The sequence below is a fragment of the Athene noctua genome, chromosome 2 (assembly GCF_965140245.1).
Source record: "Athene noctua chromosome 2, bAthNoc1.hap1.1, whole genome shotgun sequence".
Classification (NCBI taxonomy): Eukaryota; Metazoa; Chordata; class Aves; order Strigiformes; family Strigidae; genus Athene; species Athene noctua.
In genome coordinates this window covers 120,913,273-120,934,162 of record NC_134038.1, presented here as the reverse complement: position 1 = coordinate 120,934,162, position 20,890 = coordinate 120,913,273, and the positions used below count along the sequence as shown (strand labels likewise).

General features: G+C 44.5%; 1 protein-coding gene across 1 annotated transcript; it reads left to right on the top strand.

The window, feature by feature from the left end:
• The first annotated feature begins 1,448 nt into the window (after nt 1–1,448).
• On the top strand, nt 1,449–14,807 carry LOC141957027 (phthioceranic/hydroxyphthioceranic acid synthase-like). Its single transcript, XM_074897966.1, has 6 exons — nt 1,449–1,509; nt 3,693–3,846; nt 5,692–5,852; nt 8,334–8,537; nt 8,641–8,822; nt 9,101–14,807. The coding sequence occupies exons 1-6, from the start codon at nt 1,449–1,451 to the stop codon at nt 14,654–14,656; spliced, it is 6,318 nt and encodes a 2,105-aa protein (XP_074754067.1). The 3' UTR covers nt 14,657–14,807.
• Nucleotides 14,808–20,890: the final 6,083 nt, after the last annotated feature.

Sequence of the window (20,890 nt, the reverse complement as noted above, 5' to 3'; positions counted from 1 at the left end):
AGTTTTATTATCTGCAGCAATGAAATTAAAATCTGAAATAGAAAAAACGTAGGAAGCATAGACAATTGTGAAAGAACTAAAAGAAAGGTATTTTTATAGCATTTTAGAATTTGTGTTATTGGTAAAATCAAATTTACTCCTAGAAATCCAGATTCTGATCTCCTTCTTTCTGCTAGGTGGCCTTTTAACTTTGTTTGTCTTAGTTAATAAACCATGAAGTAAATTTTTCACAATGTGAATCTCAGTGGTTGTTTTTAGTTTCACGTTTCAAAGCAGACCTCTAAGAAATGGTAACTATGAATGATGTGTGGGGCTGTAAAACAGCCTCATCTCTGCTTCGCTGCTGTCAGTCCATAGCTGAGAAGGGCTCTTTGGGATGTGGTGTCACTGGGATGAGAATGTATCACCACTGCCAAGAATCCTCCAAATCTCTTTCAGTGTGAATCTTCTCCTCTTTGTGGGTTGAAGCAAGTCCAGGAGGACTGAAGGGTTCTGAGGTGGGCATCCTAGTGAGTTCCAAGTAATTGAATTGAACTGATTTTTATCTCACCAAATTCCCTTCTCAGAATAAAGGAAAAAAAATCAGCTTTCAATTCTATACTGAGGTATTTAATTTGATTCCAAACATTTTTTTCTTTGCCATCGAGATGATGGAAAAAACTCGCATTTTATTTTGCGTTGCTTCCCAACAAAAGCTTTCCCTGTGAAGCTGCAAATGAGCTGAAAGACCAGTTATTTGTATGGCTGTAGCGGGGCTTCCTGGAGACTTCATTGTCGGGAAGAGAGGGATCTTGTGGCTGATGGTGGCTTTGTGTATGGTCTGTGGGGGTTAACATCTGACTACAGAGGAGGCTGATTTAGACAAAATCTAAGCAGCCTTGGGATGCAGCAAAGCAGAGCTCTGAACGAGGTCTGTCTTTCCAGGCACTTTCTTTTGACCCTTCAGCTACTTGATCGTCTGTTGTCTGTTTAGGGGGTCTGATTTTAACTGGTAATTTGCAGAGTCTGTCTGGGAGATCTGCTCTGTGAATAGGATAGAGATGATAGAGCTGAAAGTGTGCCTTGGTCAATGCAGTGCTCATTTCTGTCCGCAAGAAGCGAAGCAGGAGCGGTCTAGGGAGGGGCTCAAGAGCACATCAGCTGGTGGCAGGAGTAGCAGAGGTTAAACAGATGAAAGGAAATGTCTGTGAATGAGGGAGCCTGGACAATTAGTCAGGGATTTTCCTCTAAGAGTAGAGGCAACAAGCAAAATACAGCGGAGCTCTGGTCACCTCTGGGAAGTGTCATTTCCCACCACAACCAAAAATAGACCACCCAAGATTAATCAAGCTTTGAACAAGTATGTGTGTTTGTGGGAAGTTAATCTTTTAACCTAATATTTATTTAATGATAAATGCATAATTGTTTGAGCTGTCTGACACTTACACCTGTGTTGTGCAGCCCAGGAGATGGAGACAGAGACTGGAGATGAAATTGCTGTTGTGGGAATAGGATGCAACTTTCCTGGAGGTGAGTTTTGTGTAAAAGCAAAGCAGGCTGCTGCGTGAACACTGAAAAGCACAGTTGCTCATTAACGTTGAGGTGGAGGAAAATGACACGTTCCTCCCTTACTTTTGTAGACTTCATTGCTTTGCTACTTGTAGGAACTTTGTAAAAGGTCATGCTGTGGTGGGAAGTAAGTGGTTCAAATTTGCCTGCTGGCAGACAGACCTGCAGTGCTGGCTGTGGGCAGGGCACTGGGGGGCACACATATACAAATGAACCGGGTGGGTTCGGGATGATTTGAGCTTTCTGCATGTGCACTGGCCGGACGATTGTGTGTTGTTGCAGGACGATGCACCCATCAGGACAGGACAGATCGAGGGCCTATACAGAGGGTCTTCTCTGCCTGCAGTATAAATAGGTTGGGTCTTCCTAGAAGAAAGCTTCCTGCTTTATGACAGTGTTGACTTTGAACGGTCCCAGAGGAGAGCAGAGCTAGATAAATACAGCTCTGTCTCTAGTCAGATTCTGCCTCGTACAAATACGCACCTAAATGCTGCCTCTTGCACAAGATGGGAAGCTGACTTCAGTAAAGAACTGATAATTGCCTCCCGTAATAAAAGACAGCAGCTTGTATTACAGTAGTCTCATATTTACAATCTTAGTTACCATTAGGCCTTATGAAAGTGATGGCTGACTTCACATTCCAAGGTTAGATGGCTGACTGAGATTAGACGGGTGGAGACCTTTAAAGAGCTGTGAGAGATTTCTAGGATCTGGCTGCTGCTGTCAAACTGTCCATACTCCTTCCATTAGATAGAAACGGGTTGAAAAAATCCAGAAGTAATCCAGGGAGTGGAATGCAGTTCTGCCCTTGCAAGTTGGCATTCAGACCTAGAGGTGATCATGCTAGTCTCTCCCTTTCCTTGTTTTCTTTCTTGCCCTCACCACGTTTTAGTTCCTGGCCTCCCTTTGTCCAAGATGCAATAGGTATATGTGGTACAGCGATAACTGTGTGGTCCATAGCGAACTGTGAGCAAACATGAATGGTTCTGAATCTAGTAAAGTGCTAGTAAATACACAGGAGAATTCTCTTGCCTGAGCATTAATTACTAACTTGGTGCAAGCCATTGGTTGGTCCAGACATGCCAGCAAAGGGACTGTCTTGGGGAAAGATGTTCTTAATTACCTGGCCGTGAAGTGAAACGTGTCCTGATCCTGCACTGTGCACGCTCAGAACTGCGTTTCCCAACTTGCCTCAAAGGAGCCGTTGAGCGATGGGATCTGTTAAAGTACCCCGTGTCTGGCTAGTGTCTGAGACCGTGTCTGTGACGATGGACAGACCATGGGAGGGTGTAGGTGGGAATGCTGTCCTGTGATCACCGTTACTGACTGCTATCACAGTCGCCATCCCAGCGCTGGCCTCGTTGGTGGAGCTCTCGTGGTCAGTGCTTGGTCACGCCACAGCTTAGCACCTGCAAGGGCCTGTTTCCAGAGCATGTGGATGTGGCCACTACGTCTGCTGGGGGAAGTGGGAGCTGGGAGGAGGAGAAATGTGGGCCACTGTGTGGATGCCATATTAGTCGGATTCAGGGCTAAGAAGAGGGCCTAGACAAATCCTCCCTGCCTGGAGCTGGCGCTCTGGATCCCAACCGGTAAGGACAGGGTCCCTCACAATCTATTGCTGAGGTGCTGGGCTCTGTCAGCGTTGAACATACACAGAATTTTACGTTTGATTCAGATGCCCTGCTGACGTTAGGGACAAAAGATAATGCCTCTGGCATTTCCCTGGTATTTGTAAGCTCAGTCTGCCTTCAAAGAGCTAATAATGTCCAGAGGTGACCTTTTGCTGCCAGTGGAGCTGCCTGAGGAGTGGTGCTGTACAGATACAGAAAGACGCCATCATACCTGTGTGGTGATTAAGGACATGATGCGTGTATGTAGTAGATGCAGTGAGATGGCAGGGAAATGGGGACAGAAGAGGTTAAGGATTTGGTGGGGTTCCTTTGCTTTTAGCAGGTGGTGAAGGGATGAGTCATGCCTTTCCCTTTCCTCTCACCAAAGAACGATCATTCCTTTCTCTGGGGATTCTACCTGAGCAACCTAGATTTATAGGTGGGAGTTGCTTGTGACAGAGTGTGCATTTCTGAGTCTGCATGGGGAGACGGGGAGCACATAATTTAATCTACTTTAAAACCTTTGTAAAACAGGTGATGGAATTGACCATTTCTGGAAGGTCCTGGAGGAAGGCAAAAACTGCACAGTAGAAATCCCCCCTGAGAGATTTAATGCCAAAGAGTGGTATGATCCAGATGACAACAAGCCAGGAAAAATATGTACAACGCGAGCTGCTCTTCTCAATGAGTGAGTCTGGTACTCTGCTGTGCCACCGTTTTTTTCCGCACTCAGGTGTACGCGTCCATCCTTTCAGAGGGTGCAAGGCAGAGGGAGAGCTTGTAAATAGGACCTAGGAACTGACTCTTTTTTATCTCACATGATGAACATGCCGTTGTCAAACTGCAGGAATTGCTGGTGTGTGACATTGCTGAACAAACTAAGTTGCAGGCCACGTTAAGCACGTATGTTCATGGCTGGGAACACATGTGACCTCGATTACATAATCCAACATGTAGGTACATACTCACCCTGTGTTGAGATGTCACCTGTCACGTGATGGGGGTGTCTGCATTTTGGGTGTACAGCAGTACACAGGCTTTATGCATGAGGGGGTATATCCTGGATGGGAGGTGGGCTCCAGCCTCCCAGATAATTTGCACTGCCTGTAGTACTATGGACTGCAGAGGAAGGTGGTGGAGTATGGAGTCTGAGCTGTAGGAACTGCTTACTAAGGCTCCTCCAATGTCAGCCTGAAAATTAGCCAGCTTTGCTGGACCTCAGGACCTAATCCTGTGCTTGTGGGGACAAGTAGCTCTAATTCAGGTGCTGGCGTGACAATTTAGAGACAAAGTACGGAAGTCTGGTTTTGCAAGATAATCAAGAAAGGGGTTTTATGTTTAATTTGAGTGTTATGCTTGCTTGTAGACCTGAGCTTTTCATAATTTTCATAATAATCTTGCTTTGCCCTAGGTTTATATTGTTGTGTCTTAAAAAAACCCACCTTTTTCTTTATTCTGAGTCACTTCTCCAGAATATTGAGGGATTATGTATGTACAAGTGTCAGGTAAAGATACAAGTGTAAAGAGAAGATCTGGAGGAGCAAAGTGCAGCATGTATCCCTTTGCTTGTGTCTTCATGTATGGTTGGACTCGATGATCCCAAGGGTCTTTTCCAACCTGAATGATTCTGTGATTCTATGTCTCATGTCAAGTTATCCCAGAGATATGGGTGCAGCTACATGGGGGCTATGACTCATGTGAAGAATAGCAAATTACAGTAAGATCAATGTCAGCGCCTTTTATTTTAAATCCACATTCACCTTAAATCCTCAGGCTGTAGACTTTCATTCAAACAAGAAGTTCACATGCACAGAAGCCATCTTATTGCCTCCTGAGAGTAATATGTAGCAGGTTTGAATCATAGGACCCAGAATTATTTCAGTGAGTAGTCCCATGTCAGATATTGAATTCTTCACTGAAATCAAGAAATGATGGGAGGCATACCAATCTGACCTTGGGATAGAAGATTAAGCCTGGGCTTGGCCTTTTGTAAGCATGGGCCTGCTTTGAAGATTTCTTCAAGATAAACACAGACATACACACATAAAATATTTTGAATTTACTATTAGAGAAGTATGGGTATCTCTTGGAAACATCTGAGCTGATTCTCTACTTACTGGTTTTAAATTGTAAAACTTTGGTCTATATTGCCTTAAATAAATTAGAAGACAATATTTCTTTAAAACTTGTTGGTGGCGACCACATTACAGCAGAGAGAGTCTCATTCTGCAGATTTTCATAATCTGAACAGTCCTGTTGGTACTAGTGGAATAACCACAAGAGTAAAAATTGGTAGGAGCGGGCTCGTAACTCTGAAATGCAGAATGGTTGATAAAAATAGATATTTTGTGGTGAGACCTAAAACATCCTTGGCCTATAAACATTTTCTTCTGAATTTCATAGGTGGGGACTGCAGCCTAAACAGCAGTTACTGCTTTGGTTTTCACGAAATCACAAAGAATGTTTACTTTGAGTCTAGATGTCAATCCCTGATGTATATCTATTGTACCATTTTCTGGTCTGTGTATTTTAGATTTAATTCATTTGACAACCACCTGTTTGGGATTAATAACATGGAAGCTGAACGCATGGATCCACAACAGAAGTTACTGGTAGAATGCACATACAAAGCCCTGGAGGATGCAGGAGTCCCTGTAGAAGCTGTCAGTGGCACCAAAACAGGTGTTTTTATTGGTAAGATGAAAATTTCATGGTGAAGAAAGTACGTTTGAACCTCACAAAGATTGGAGCTCTCCTTCATAAACTTTACATACATATGTAGCACTGGAGATCTAAGGCTACTGTGCTACGACACTACTGGTTATTTTTGGTAAGGATTCCTAGGCTGCTCGAGAAGTTCATGATATAATTTACGTATCTGTTTTAGGGGCTCTTCTTAGTGTCTTTGGGCACGGAGGTTGAAGCAGAAGGCAGTTCAACTGTCTACTCGACCCAACCCTTCCCAGGAATGATACCCTCAAGCCAAGCCTACACTTTTTTCCATTTTAATATTGGTTAAAGTGTTGCGGGGGTTAAGAACCTGTTAAATCAGGAGAAATCCTCACGTAGTTATTAGTGTGCTACCAAGGTGCACTTGTCCAGCTGCTTACCTCAGTACCTGGAAGAGTTAGGGAGAAGATTATGCCGGGTGCTGTTGAGAGACATTTAATGGATGATACAATCCTCAGGCACAGTCAACATGGGTTCACAACGGGAAAGTTCTGTTTAATCTGACATCCTTCTACAATAAGGTCACCCGCCTGGTGGATGAAGGGAAGGCAGTGCATGTAGTTTTTCTGGATTTTTGTAAGGCTTTTGATACTGTCCCTCCCAGCGTCCTTCTGGACAAGTCCAGCTGTGAGATGACCAGGTACACGGTGCGCTGGGTGAAGAGCCGGCTGAAAGCAGGGCTCAAAGGGTTTTAGTGAATGGGGCTACATCTGGCTGGTAACCAGTCACAGCAGTGCTCCTCAGGGCTCAGTTCTAGGGACAGTTCTGTTCAATATTTTTATCAGTGATCTGGATGCAGGAGTTGAGTGCACCGTTGGTAGATTTGATGATGATACCAAGTTGGGAAGTGCAGTTGGCTCTCTCAAGGGACAAGAGGCCTTGCAGAGGGATCTAGATAGACCACAGCCTTGTGCAATCCTCACTGGCATGAAATTGAACAAGAACAAATGCCAGATTCTGCATGTGGGACTGATTAATGTTGGGCAAAAGTGTAAACTGGGAGAGGAGTGGCTGTAGAGCAGCCCTGCAGACAGGGATCTGGTGTAATAAATACAGTATAACCAGGGAGTCAAAAGAGGTCTTTATCTTGCTGTATTTGGCATTGGTGCAGCCTCACCCCGAGTCTTCTCTGCAGTTCAGGGCCCCACAATTTATAAAGGAGGCATCCAGAGGAGAGCAACAAAGCTGGTGAAAAGGGCTGGAAGTCATGTTCTGTGAGGAGGGCCTAAGGACTCTGGGTCTGTCTAGTTGGGAGAACAGGAGACCGAGGGGCAAACTCTGCTCACTACAGCTTCCTGAGGAGGCGAAGTGGAGAGGGAGGTGCTCATCTCTTCTCCCTGGTATCCTGTGTCAGGACGCGTGGGAATGGCACAAAGCTGCATCAGGGGAGGTCCAGACTTGACCTTTGGAAGCATTTCTTTCCCGAGAGAGTGGTCAAACACTGGAACAGGCTCCCTAGAGAGGTGGTCAATGCCCCAAGCCTGTCAGTTCGTAAGAGGCATTTGGACAATGCCCTTAATAACATGCTTTAATTTTTGGGGAGCCCTGAATTTTTCAGGAAGTTGGACTACATGATCATTGTAAGTCCCTTACAACTGAAATTCTATTCTATTCTATTCTATTCTATTCTATTCTATTCTATTCTATTCTATTCTATTCTATTCTATTTCTATCAAGTATCTAGAATAACAGCACATTTTTGTTGGTGTAAACTGTGTCTTTTTTAAGAGAAGTTTTCTGAGATACTTAGGCTGATGTAACCATAGGGGTAAGCTGTTTAGATTACCTTTAAGTCTGAGACCTGCTCTTTCTCAGAGGAGACTGTTCCTTGCTCTCAGAATAGAGGTACTGCATTTTCCACTCATGCCTATAGACTTGGGGATCCACTGTATTTCAAGCATATGTGTTCTCAGAAAGAGGACCCAACTCCTCTTACACGCCCTGTTCTTCTTTTCTATTTCTGTCTTACTGGATCACAGTGAGCAACCCAAAGATAAGTAAAAAGTATTGGATACAGCTGTGACCTTTAACATGGAACATCTGAGGAATTGAAGCTAATGTCCTGTACAATAATATTATTGTAGCTACTTAATATATGTTCCCATAGCAAAACCAAATCAGCCACTCTCAAACTGAGATACAGGGGTCTGAGCAGGCTACACAGATCTTAACTGCATCATACAAGGAGCTCAGACATCAGGAGAGGCCCGTCATTTACTGTGCAGGTAGAAATGTCAAGTGTTAGGTAGTTTGTATAAGCAGGGACCAGGGGAATTGCTGGGAGTTTTGCCTTTGATTTGCAGTGGAGCCGAGTTTCACCATAGGAGCACGGAGGCCACGTAGTTTACCATTAAAACAGAAAACCAAAACACGCTATCAGGTCTAGAGCTGTACATCCCTTCTCTTTGCTTGGGCTAACGTGACACGTATTTGATATTTTTACAGGTCTTATGAATCGAGACTATGAAATCGTAACAAGCAGAGCCGTGAGTGAAATAAACCATTATGATGGTACTGGGACAGCAATGAGCATTGCTGCTAACAGGGTGTCATTCACATTTAACCTGACTGGACCATCCCTGGCTATCGACACTGCATGTTCATCGTTTCTTTTTGCTCTGCACTACGCCTTGCGAGCAATTAAATCAGGTAACGGGACTGAAGAGATGCTGAGCAATGTGATAGGGATTGCTGCTTTTTCGGTCTAGTATCCTGGCCATCTCAACACAAGCATGTTTCTAATTTGCTCCAGGAGACTGTGAGGCAGCAATTTGTGGTGGAGTGAACTGCATAATAGATCCCCGCACCTTTGTATCTCTCAGTAAAGCAAAAATGATCTCTCCAGAGGGAATAAGCAAACCCTTCTCCAAAAAGGCAGATGGCTATGGAAGGGGAGAAGGTTGTGGTGTTGTTTTCCTCAAACCACTGAAAAAGGTAAGATTGCTTGTGACACAGCCTAAAATAAGATGGGTTGCTTACCTGTATTTTGTATGTTCTTTTCTAATAATTGGTCCAGAAAAGATTTCCCAATTCAAGCTTAAGATTAATGAAGCACTTCTTAAGCATTTATGCACTTTCCTTACCGTAAGGATGGGATCACGCATCTGGAAGTTAGTGTTATACTCTCTCTGTCCTGGCTTTAGTTTGTTTGTACTCCTCTATACAGAGAAGCATGAGAGTAATAAAGATATTTCTCCCTTGTTATGAAACAGGCAAAGGAAGACTACAGCAAAATCTGGGGTGTTATAAACATCAGCGCAGTAAATCAGAACGGTAGGTCTGTGACTCCAATCACAAGACCATCTCAAATAGAGCAAGAGAAGTTATTGCGCAGCATTTATGAAACTCATGTTGATCCTTCAGTTGTGCAGTACATTGAAGCACACGGTACAGGAACTGCTGCTGGAGATCCTACTGAAGCTGAAAGCCTGGGTAGTGTCATCTGTAAAAACAGGTCTTCACAAGCTTCCACTCTGAAAATCGGTTCAGTGAAAGGAAATATTGGCCACACAGAATCGGCTGCTGGAGCAGCAGCGTTAATCAAAGTGCTCCTGATGATGCATCATGGAAAGATTGTTCCATCCTTGCATTACTCAAAGGAGATGAGCAGCATCGATACAGAGAAGTTAAACCTTGCAATTCCCACAACTGTAGAGCCCTGGGAAGAATCCAGTGAGTATGGAAGAGTAGCTGGCATCAACTGCTTTGGCTTTGGAGGAACCAATGCTCACGTTGTAGTCAGGCAGGTTAAGCAGCTACAGCCTCTTCCTGCCTCTAAGAGGCCCCTTGAGCTAGTTCTGCTGTCAGCAGCATCAAGTAAGTCCCTTCAGATGACAATGGCTGATACAGCTGACCAGCTGAGCTCAAGAAACGCCATAACTCTCCCAAGCCTGGCCTATACGTCTGCCTGCAGAAGAAGCCATGCCAACTGTAGGTACCGAAAAGCATTTGTCACAAATTCTCTCCAGCACTTGCAGCAAGAGGTTATGTCGGCAGCGAGCGCTGAAGCGGCCATGTCAAAGGTGGGACCGCAGCTGGTGTTTGTGTTCTGTGGCAACGGCGTAACGCTGAAGGAGTTCAGTGAGGCACTGCTGAGCTCAGAGCCAGTGTTCAGAGACAAGTGTGAGGAAGTAGAAGCGCTTTTTCAGAAACACGCTCCCATCAGCCTCCTGCCAGGAAGAGGTCATAGCCCAAAGGATCTGTTGAATCCAGAGCTTTCCCAGCCCTTCCTTTTTACCCTGCAGGTTGCCTTATCTTCCCTTCTGAAATACTGGGGTATCAAGCCAGTCGCTGCTGTTGGCCACTCGGTAGGGGAAGTGGCTGCTGCGCATTTTGCTGGGTACCTTTCCCTGGCAGATGCAGTCAAAGTGATTTATCACCGCAGCAGGCTGCAGGCAAAGACTGCGCGTGGCAGAATGCTGGTGGTCGGAAACATCCCTGTTCAAGAGATTGCCGAATATCTGCATCCCTATTTGGGAAGGGTGTGCATTGCAGCTTTCAACAGCCCCGTTTCCTGCACCTTGTCTGGGAATTCAGACTCTGTGGATGCCGTCCAGAGAGATTTAGCTCAGGCTTTTAGCCAGAGAAACATCTTCCTTCATGTTTTAAATGTCCCAGCTGCGTACCACAGTCCCAGCATGGATATGATACTTGGGGAGTTGGAAGAGAACATACAGCCTGTAGAAAAACGCAAGGGGGAAATTGAAGTGATTTCAACGCTGACTGGGATGGCTGCTTCTGAAAGTGACTTTGCTCAAGGCAAATTCTGGGCCCAGCATACCCGTGAGCCTGTTGCTTTCAGTCAAGCCATCAGAACTGCAGCTAGAGACAGGGAAAATGTGGTGTTTGTGGAAATCAGTCCCCACCGAGCATTGCAGCGAAGCATAAAGGAAACTCTAGGACAAGACACAAAGGTGTTCTCTTCGTTGCAAAATGGTGCAGAGTATCAGACGCTCCTTTCCCTGGTAGGAAATCTGTTTGAACTGGGCTGTAATCCCAACTGGCAGCACCTTTATAATGGGTATCAAAGTGTTCCACTGGCCATTCCGCGGTATCAGTTTGATCGCAAAAAGCTCATGGCCTGTCTGGATATCCATCAACAAGCAAACCAAAGAGGTGTCAGCTCCAGCCATCCTTTGATTTATGGCGTAAACAACGACAACATGGAGTTTGGCTACCTGGTGTCTGAGGACACGACATCATACTTATATGAGCACAAGAACAATGGCGTGACTTTAGTCCCTGGTGCTTTTTATGTGGAGCTTGGTCTGGCCTCTGTGATGAGCAGTTCAAGACCTAAAGTGCCTCTGAGTATCTGCCAGATGAGTATCAGGTTTTCTGCACCGTGTGTTCTCACACAGAGTTCCCAAGTCTTGAGTGTCAAGCTGAGTCCACAAAAAGCAGTGACAGGCTTTGAGATAGTCTCTTCCTCCAACGCAGTTTATGCTGCAGGCCAAGTTACAAAGGGGTCTGAAGCTGTGGTGGAAGAAAGCACCATTGCCTTCCAAGACATCTATCAAAGATGCAGGTCAGTGATTAGCAGAGAGGAGGTTTACGAAGCACTGTCTCAGGTTGGCTTTCAGTACGGCTCCATATTCAGGCAGCTCAGTGATGTGTATTATTGCCAGGAACTCAGGGAAGCTATAACAAACATAAAGGTGAACAAGGAGACCGTCAGAGAGATGTACAACTACTGTATCCATCCAGTGCTGCTCGACTGTTTTCTGCAGATGACCGCTGTCATGACCTCGAGGACGTTCCGGTCCAGAGCAGGCTTTCCTTCAGGCATAGGCAGCCTGGTGGTGCTCCGACCGCTGGAGGAAGAAATGATGATATATATGAGAACAAGCAAATCCATTGGGAACTGCCTAGAGGTCTGTGGATGCTTTATGGACAAACGTGGCTCCGTTTTGGCTGAACTCAAGCGCGTTGCCATCACTTTCATGAAGGAAGCATCTTCCAGAGACAATGAGTTTATGTTTGAAAACAAGTGGAAAGAACTTTCTCTTTCACAGACGATTGGACATTTGGGGGCTATGCCCAGAGTCCTAGTGTTTGCTGACAAATTTGGGATAGCTGAGCAGCTCAAAAAATATTTGCATCCTGATTCGAGATACGTGATGTATGAAGACTGGGAAGCCCCCTTGGAAGGCCACACACAGAATAAAATGAGAGCAGAGGTTGAGGATTATGATGAAATTCTGTTCCTGTGGGGAATTCAAAAGTTAAACGAATATTTCCCAAGCAAAGTGGTAGACCAATTGGCAAAGTGTTGTGAAGCCTATCGCCAAGTTATCGTGGCATTAAGAGAGAAAACGTCCCCCTGTTCAGTCAGAGTGATCACCTACAGAACAACAGAAAGATACGTAGACCATGTTAACTGTGGGTTTGCATTGTATGGCATGACCAGAACTTGTGTTGTTGAAGTTCCAGAAATCACATTTCAGATGATTGACCTCAGCTCTTCAAGTTCCCTGGACATCTCAGTGCTAGCAGATGTTGTTAAATACAAGGGTGTGGACTATCCAGAAGTTTGCATCAGCCAGGGAAGAATTTATGTGGCTGAAATCAGACGCACACTTTTCGTAGATGCAGATTACAGACAGCCTGTAAGATCTCTCCAGAAGTCAGAAACATTCACTTTGTACACTTCTGATCCATACACAGTGAAAGACTTGTCTGCTGAACTAGCCACCAGCACTGCTACTCAGCTTGATAAACAAAGTGTTGAAATTCAAGTGGATAAAATATGTCTCCACTCAGAAGATTATTTTCCCATTAGTGTTTCCAGTCGTAACTTTGGTAATACACTGTATTGGAATTCACAAGCAATAGACAAACACGGGCTTTTAGCTCTGGATTTCAGTGGCACAGTAACAGCGACAGGCGTTGATGTGAAGAAAGTTAAAGTGGGAGATCGCGTGGTGGCATGTTATCCAGCTGCTGCGTCATCCAGAGTTCGGATCCCAGGAGCAGTTTGTTTCAATGTCAAGAAATTCCCATGCTTTCAGAATGTCCCTTGTGTGTCATACTTTATCATTGCATGGGAAATCTTCAATCAGAGGTTACCCAAGGGGAAACATGGCAGAACACTGGGTATTATTTCTTCAGAGCCATCATCAGTTTTGTGCCATGTTCTTTCTGCTGCAGCAGCAGAGATGGGTTGGAGAGCAGTACTTGCGAGGCCCACTCCTGATGAGTTCCAGCATATAAATTTATGCAATGCCCTTGTTGTTCTTCCTCCAGTAAACAAACTGTCTCAGGAGGATCTGGCCCACATGTACTTTCTTAAAGATGTGGTGATAGTATGTGGCAATCGACAGTCTGAGTGTATCCAGAACGTCAGTGGAATTGATCATGAAGACATCAGCTTTCATATCCTTACACTTAGCAGCATTTTCCAGAAAGCGTTTCTAAAGGAATTGCAAAAGACCGTGCACGCATGGATCAGCGCCATGGACATGAAACAGTTCAGACATCTATCAGGTTCTGTTTTTCAGCAGACTGAGAACTTTGAAAGGATAAACTCTGCAATGTCCTATTTTACTTGCAAATCCGTCCCGCTTGCTGTACTGCGAAGGCAGAAGGACGTCAGCATGCTTTCAGATATACCGCTATATGAATCCCAGAAGAAGATGTTTAAGCAGAACGCTGTGTATGTAGTAGCTGGGGGGCTCACTGGACTTGGCTTTGAAACGGTGAAATTCATAGCTGAGAATGGAGGAGGGTGTATTGCAATACTCTCCAGGAAAATTCCAGACAATGAGAAGCAAGAAGAGATGAAGGCTTTACAACAGCAGTATAAAGGGAGCAAAGTAGTGTCCGTGCAGTGCGATGTTACTTCAACCAGTGATGTGGAGAAAGCTTTCCAGTCCATTGCGAACATCTTTGCAGGGAGTCCCATCAAAGGTGTGTTTCAGAGTGCGGTCGTTCTGCACGATGGCCACCTTGAGGTTCTGACCTTATCTGACTTTCAGAAAGTGCTGAGCCCCAAAGTAGCAGGGACCCTAAATCTTCACTGGGCTACCAGAGGCCAGGAGCTTGACTACTTTGTGTGCTACTCCTCTGTAACTTCCTTTCTGGGAAATTCCACCCAGGCAAACTATGCAGCTGCAAACTCTTTCTTGGATGTCTTCTGCCTCTACAGGAGGAACTGTGGGCTTTCGGGCCAATCCATTAACTGGGGTGCTTTGAACCTTGGTATACTGCTCAATCAAAAACATATTCAGAACATTCTGGCATCCAAGGGCATAGACATTCTGCAAGTGCATGAAATTCATGAGTATCTCAGGAAAAGCTTGCTTATGAATAACCCACAGCAAGCTGTCACCAAATTAAACTTTCAAGCTTTATTGCATCATGTGTTTTCTCGGATTCCTGCACTCAAAAGTCGCTTCATGTCACTTCTGTCAGAAGAATTCGGGAACCAGCCTGAAACCTCTGAGGAAACTCAAGACCAGGATACTGCCTTAATCAAATCTGAAGACTACATCACCTCGCTGGTGAGTGACCTCACCAGATTGAACCGAGATGAACTAACCATGAATACACGACTTTCATCACTGGGCATAGACTCTATGTTAGCCATGACCATTCAGAACCGTGTGTTTCAAGAGAGAAAGGTGGACATACCTCTTCTGAAACTGCTTGATCCTCACACAACTCTGTCAAGTATAGTAGTAGTTTTAGAAGAAACAAGCAATGCAAATAGAATAGTTGAGACAAAAAATGCTGCGGTTGAAAGTGCAGAAAATGGGAGCTGGCTATAGGAGTCTTCTCATTCAGGAACTGTGCAACTTTGAAGATACCTGGACCCTTTGTCGTATCTCAGAATAAGTCACTGCAGACAGGGTAGATCATCTGGTGATGTTCTCTTCTGCATTGACCCAGAAAAACCCACACCAGGTTCTTCTGCCATTGCGCTAGCTGTATTAATTTCAGTCACTTGTTTGACTTGTTACTTGACCATATGAAAATCTCGATGAAAATGTTATGTTTATGCCTCTAAATGATGAATGTACATGTAAAGCCACGTAGGATTATCACCATTTTTGTCATTATTTTATTATTAATGTATTAAATGTGTATAAATATGGGCATCTTTTGAAAGACTTCTAGATGTTGTGAATTTCCAAGGTTTCTTCTCAAAAAATTAAACTTAATTTTTTCCTTATGTCTGCAAATATATTAAAAATTTACCAGTTGCAATGCATACAGAAAAGCAACTATTTGTCTTTATTAACCATTTTTTTTAAAGCCCAAATAGAGAATAATAGTAAAAGAGTTTAAAAAGCAAAATCTGAAGTGCGGCTTTGTCTTATTTTAATTCTTTGTCCTTCATCCATTCTTAGTTTAACTTTTCCTAATCATAAAACCCATCCTTATTTTACTCCAGTGAGACCTACCCCATACTTTTGAAAACAGAGCCCACAGATTGACAAATTTAATTATACTTATGTAGTAGTGATTCAGTTGTGGAAATTCCAGAATACTTTAAAATGTATTATGATTAAAAATCAGAACATTTAATTCAGTTTTAAATCTGACTATAATAAATAATTTTCATACTTCTAAGAAAACAATTTCTTTTGCAAACTTAAAAGCAAATACTATGCAATGAAGTCAAACACAGGATACAATTTTCATGCATGCAGTTATCACCTGTGACTTTTTTATAATACCTGAAATTCATTAAACAATTACAATCCTATCTACTGCTTCAAACACAGACCCTCTTCAGTTAGTTTCTTCAGCTCAGACCAAATAATTCTAGTCTATGTTGAGAGCAGTACTTCGTATTACACAAAAGAGATTATAAATGCTTTTGATCAAGAATGAATCAGCATTTGAGATTCATCTTTTTCTACAGGATGTGCTAATATTATTTAATCCTATACTCTAAGATAAATCTAGTGTTAAACCTTCCCAGAAAATTCTATATAAAAGAGATATTTCCAAATCTTCTCACCGAATTATACACAAGTAACATTTGCCTAAAGGCTCACCATTAACATCACTGTGATACATATCCAACAGGAATGAAACAGAGTATGAATAGTATACTAGGTGAACAGTAAAATATTTGGGTTTTATTAGGGAAACTCTTATTCTTTCTTTGGAATTGTTTACTCACTACAGAGTTATTTAATTAAAAAAATTAGTTAATCTCTACATATCCTTTTTCCAAAGTGGGGGGAAACTTTTAAAGACTTTTAGGGAAAATCATGGAATGGTTTGGGTAGGAGGCCACCTTTAAAGATCATCTAGTTCCACCTGCCATCCATGAACAGGGTCATCTTTCACTAGATCAGGCTGCTCAATGTCCCATCCAACCTGATCTTGCACACTTCCAGAGATGAGGCACCCACTACTTCTCTAGGTTATCTGTTCCAGTGTCTTGCTATGCTCATAGTAAAGAATTCCTTCCTTAAGTCCCATCTACACCTACTTCTTTCAGTTTAAAACCATTACCCCTTGTCCTATTACTACAGACCCTGGTAAAAAGTCTCTCTCCATCTTTTTCATAAACCCTATTTTACATACTGAAAGGCCATAATAAGGTCTCCCTAGAGCTTCCTCTTTTCCGGAATAAACAACTGCAACTCTCCCAGACCTTCTTCATAGGAGAGGCGTTCCTTTCTTCACAGGAGAGGAACACCCCTTGTTACTGATTACCATGCAGACATTGAGACATTGACTCTTTGGATGTGACCATCCAACCAACTCTTTATCTATCCAATAGTCCATCCATCAGACCACTTTCTCTCTGATTTAGTGACAAAGATGTTGTGTGGGACTGTGTCACAGGTCTTGCCAGAGGTCAAGATGGATGACATCAGTTGCTCTTCCCTTATCTACCAACACAGTCACTCCATTGCAGTATGCCACCAGCTTATTCAGGCATAATTTGCCCTTTGTAAAGCCATGTTGGGCTGTCTCTAATCACGTCCCTGTCATCCATATGCCTTGACATAGCTTCCAGGAGGATCTGTTCCATGATCTTACCGGGTATAGAGCTGAGGCTGACTGGTCAGTAGTTTCCAGGGTCCTACTTTTTACCTGCTTTAAAAATGGGTGTGATGTTTCCCTTTTTCAAGTCACTGAGGATTTCACCTGTCTGCCATGAGTTTTCAAATATGATGGAAAGCAGCTTAGTAACCATATCTACCAGTTCCCTCGGGAACCTGAGATGCATCTCATCAGGTCCCATGAGCTTCAACAAGGCCAAGTGCCAGGCCCTACACTTGGGCTACAACATCCCCATGCATCGCTACAGGCTTGGGGAGGTGTGGCTGGAGAGCTGTCTGGAAGAAAAAGGATCTGGGGGTTTTAATTGACAAGCAGCTGAACATGAGCCAGCAGTGTGCCCGGGTGGCCAAGAAAGCCAACAGCATCCTGGCTTGTATTAAAAATAATGTGACCAGCAGAAGTAGGGAGGTGATATCCCCCTGTACTCTGCACTGGTGAGGCCACACCTGGAGTATTGTGTCCAGTTTTGGGCACCTCAATACAAGAGAGATATTGAGGTGCTGGAACGAGTGCAGAGGCGGGCAACGAAGCTGGTGAAGGGCCTGGAGAATAAATCCCATGAGGAGAGATTGAAGGAGCTGGAACTGTTTAGCTTGAGGAAGAGACAGCTGAAGGAGACCTCATCACTTTCTAAAACTACCTGGAAGAACATTGTAGAGAGACTGGTGCTGGTCTTTTCTCACAGGTAATTAGTGACAGAACAAGAGGGAATGGTTTAAACTCCATCAGGGAAGGTTCAGACTGGACATTAGGAAAAAATTTTTCACAGAGAGTGGTCAGACAGTGGAATAGGCTGCCCTAGGAGGTGATGGAGTCACCATCCCTGGATGTGTTTAAGGGTCGTTTAGATGAGCTGTTGGGGAATATGGTGTAGGGGAGAACTTTGTAGAGTAGGGCTGATGGTTGGACTCGATGATCCCAAGGGTCTTTTACAACCTGAATGATTCTGTGATTCTATGATTTGATGATTCATTCCACCAGTCCCTACTTTGAGATTCAGGGACTTGAGATGTAGGAAGAACAATTGACAGGGAAAATTGAGGTAAAAAATATTGTTGAATACCTCAGCCTTCTCCATGTAAGTTGTCACCAGAACCCCTGTCTCATGTATCACAAATGGTACAATTTCTTTTGTCTTCCTTTTCTGCTAACATACCTGTAGAAGCCCTTCTTATTATTCTTCACATCCCTTGCCAAATTTAGCTCCAGCTGTGCCTTAGCTTTCCTGATCCCATCCCTACACCCCTATATTCTGCCTAGGTTGTATGTCCCTGCTTCCACTGCCTATGCAGTTCCCTCTTGACCAGGAGGTCCTTACTCAGCCATCCTGGTTTCCTGCCTTCCTTGCCTGATTTCTTGCACACAGGAATTTATAGTTCTTGTGCTGTAAGAAAAATGTCTTTAAATAGCTGCCAGCTCGCTTCTGCTGCTTTATCCCTGAGGACAGTTTCCTGGGTGGTTTCATCTACCAGTTCCTTGAACAACTGAAAGTTCACTTTCCTAAGGTTTAGGGACTTGCCTATACCTTTCATGTGGCCTATATCCCTGAAGATCACTAATTCCACCAGAGCATGATCAATGCAGCCCAAGCTACCACCAGTCTTGACCTCTATGTTGGTGAGCAACAGATCCAGTAACTCATCTCCTCTGGTTGGGCATTCTATTACTTGGATTAGGAGGAAGTCCAAGAATCTCCTAGACTGCTTGCAGCTAGCTGTGCTACTTTTCCAGGAGATGCCAGCGTGGTTGAAGTCCCCTAGCCAGATCAAGGCCTGTGAGCATGTTTCGTGGTTTAAGCCTAGAAGGCAATGGAATACCACTCAGATGCTTGCTCACTCCTTACCCCTGAGGGATGGGAAGGAAAAAATAAAACAAAATGCTCAGGAATCAAGACAAGGACAGGGAAGGATGACTCACCAGCTATGGTTACAGGCAAAAGACAGACTTGTTTGTGGAAGAAAAAGAACACCAATGTAAACTGGACACCACCACCACCACCACTAAATTTACCAATCGTACAGAGTAGGACAGAGAAAAGTATAACCACATCTTAAAACCATCTTCCCTCCACCCCTCCCTTCTTCCTGGACTCAGCTTTGCTCCTGCTTTCTTTACCTCCTCTCCCGCAGCTGCACAGGGGGGCAGGGGATGAGGGTTGTGGTCAGTTCATCACTCATTGTTTCTGCTGCTCCTTCCTCCTCAGGGGAGGACTCTTCATACTCTGTCTTGGTTCAGCTAGGATAGGGTTAAGTTTCCCCAGCAGAGAGAGAGGGAGAAGGGATCTCCAGCCGGGTTATTCATACCATGCTGACCTCAGGTCCAGGTGGGAACTTTTTTTCTTTCCCTTGGTGGCTTTTTGGTGGCAGGAAGCACATGTCAGGTTTGTTCCCTGACCATTTGCGGTATTTCTCTGTATATCGTTTGTCTTGCTTACTGTTATTGCTGTTTATTGTTGCTATCATTGCTACTGTTGTTGTTCAGATTGTTTATCACACTGTTGTATTAAATTTCTTATTTTACCCCGGGGTTTGGGCCTCACTGCCAGCCCGACCGGCTGAGGGTGGGGGAGAGGCAAAGGGCAACGTGGTCTCCAGTCCCGGCAGGGCTTAAACCACCACATACTCTTACCCTGCTCCAGCGTGAGGTCTCTCTCACGAGAGACAGTTCTCCATGAACTTCCTCTGATATGGGTCCTTCCTAAGGACTGAAGCTCTTCATGAACTGCTCCAGTGTGGGTCCTTCCCACATGTTGCAGTCCTCCCAGCAATGAACTGCTCCAGCACAGGCTTCCCTCTGAGCCACCTGCTCCAGCATGGGGTCCTCCACGGGCTGCAGGTGGACATCTGCTCCACTGTTAACCTCCAAGGGCTGCATGGGGACAGCCTGCCTCACCATGGGCTGCAGGGTGGGGGGTGTCTGCTCTGGTGCATCTCCTCCCCTTTCTCCTTTCTTCCACATATCTCAGTATTTGCATAGGTGTCCTCCTCACAACTCCTCCTCTGAAGTTCTCCTTCTTAAACATGTTATTGCAGAGGTGCAGCCACCATCGCTAACTGACTCAGTCTCGGCCAGAGGCAGGTCTGACTTGAAGCCAGGGGAGCTTCAAGAAGCTTCTCACAGGGGCCACCGCTGTAGCCCCCACCCCTGCTACCAAAACCCCACCACAGACACACAAACCCAACACAGCGTGATGCTTCCTACAGGTCTCTTTTGCTGGCTTGGTCTATAATTTTCAACCATAAGCTCTCAAACTGTGCATTGCTGTTTTTCAAACACAGCTCTGTGCAATCAATCATTTTTTTAAAACATAGAGAGCAATGCCCCCGGCCCTTTTCTTCCTTGCCTGTCCCTCCTGAACAGTTTATAACCATTGTTCACAGCGCCGCAATCATGCGACTTATCCCACCAAGTTTCAGTGACAGCAATCAGATTGCAGCTTTCCAGCTGTGTAGTGTCTTCCAGCTTCTCCTGTTACCCATGTTGTGTGCACCGGTATAGAGACACTTCAGTTGGACTGCCTCACCTTTTTGGCAGAACCTTTTTGGAGGATTGTGGGACATTCCTCACTACTCTGGTTGATGCATTCATCCACCCTGTTGCTTGTGAGTACACAAGTGTCATAGCTTTGGATCCCATCCCTCTCCAACTAATTGTTCATTAGTTAAAAGCTCAATTCATTGTCAGCCAACCAGCTAGCAAAGATTCTCCTTCCTCTTCTAGACAGGCGAATCCCATCTCTTCCCAATAATCTGTATTCATCAAAGAAGTCATATGATCATAGAAGCCAAAGGCCTGGCTACGACACCAACTGCAAAGACAGGTGTTGATCTGCATGGTGCATCAACTTCTGTGCATGCCCCTCTTTCTGACTGGCAAGACTGAGGGGAAGATCACTTGTGCCCCCAGGGCTCTGAAGTCCTCCTTGATCTTGCCCAGGCTATGCTCTGCTGTGTCATTGGTACCCACGTGGGAAA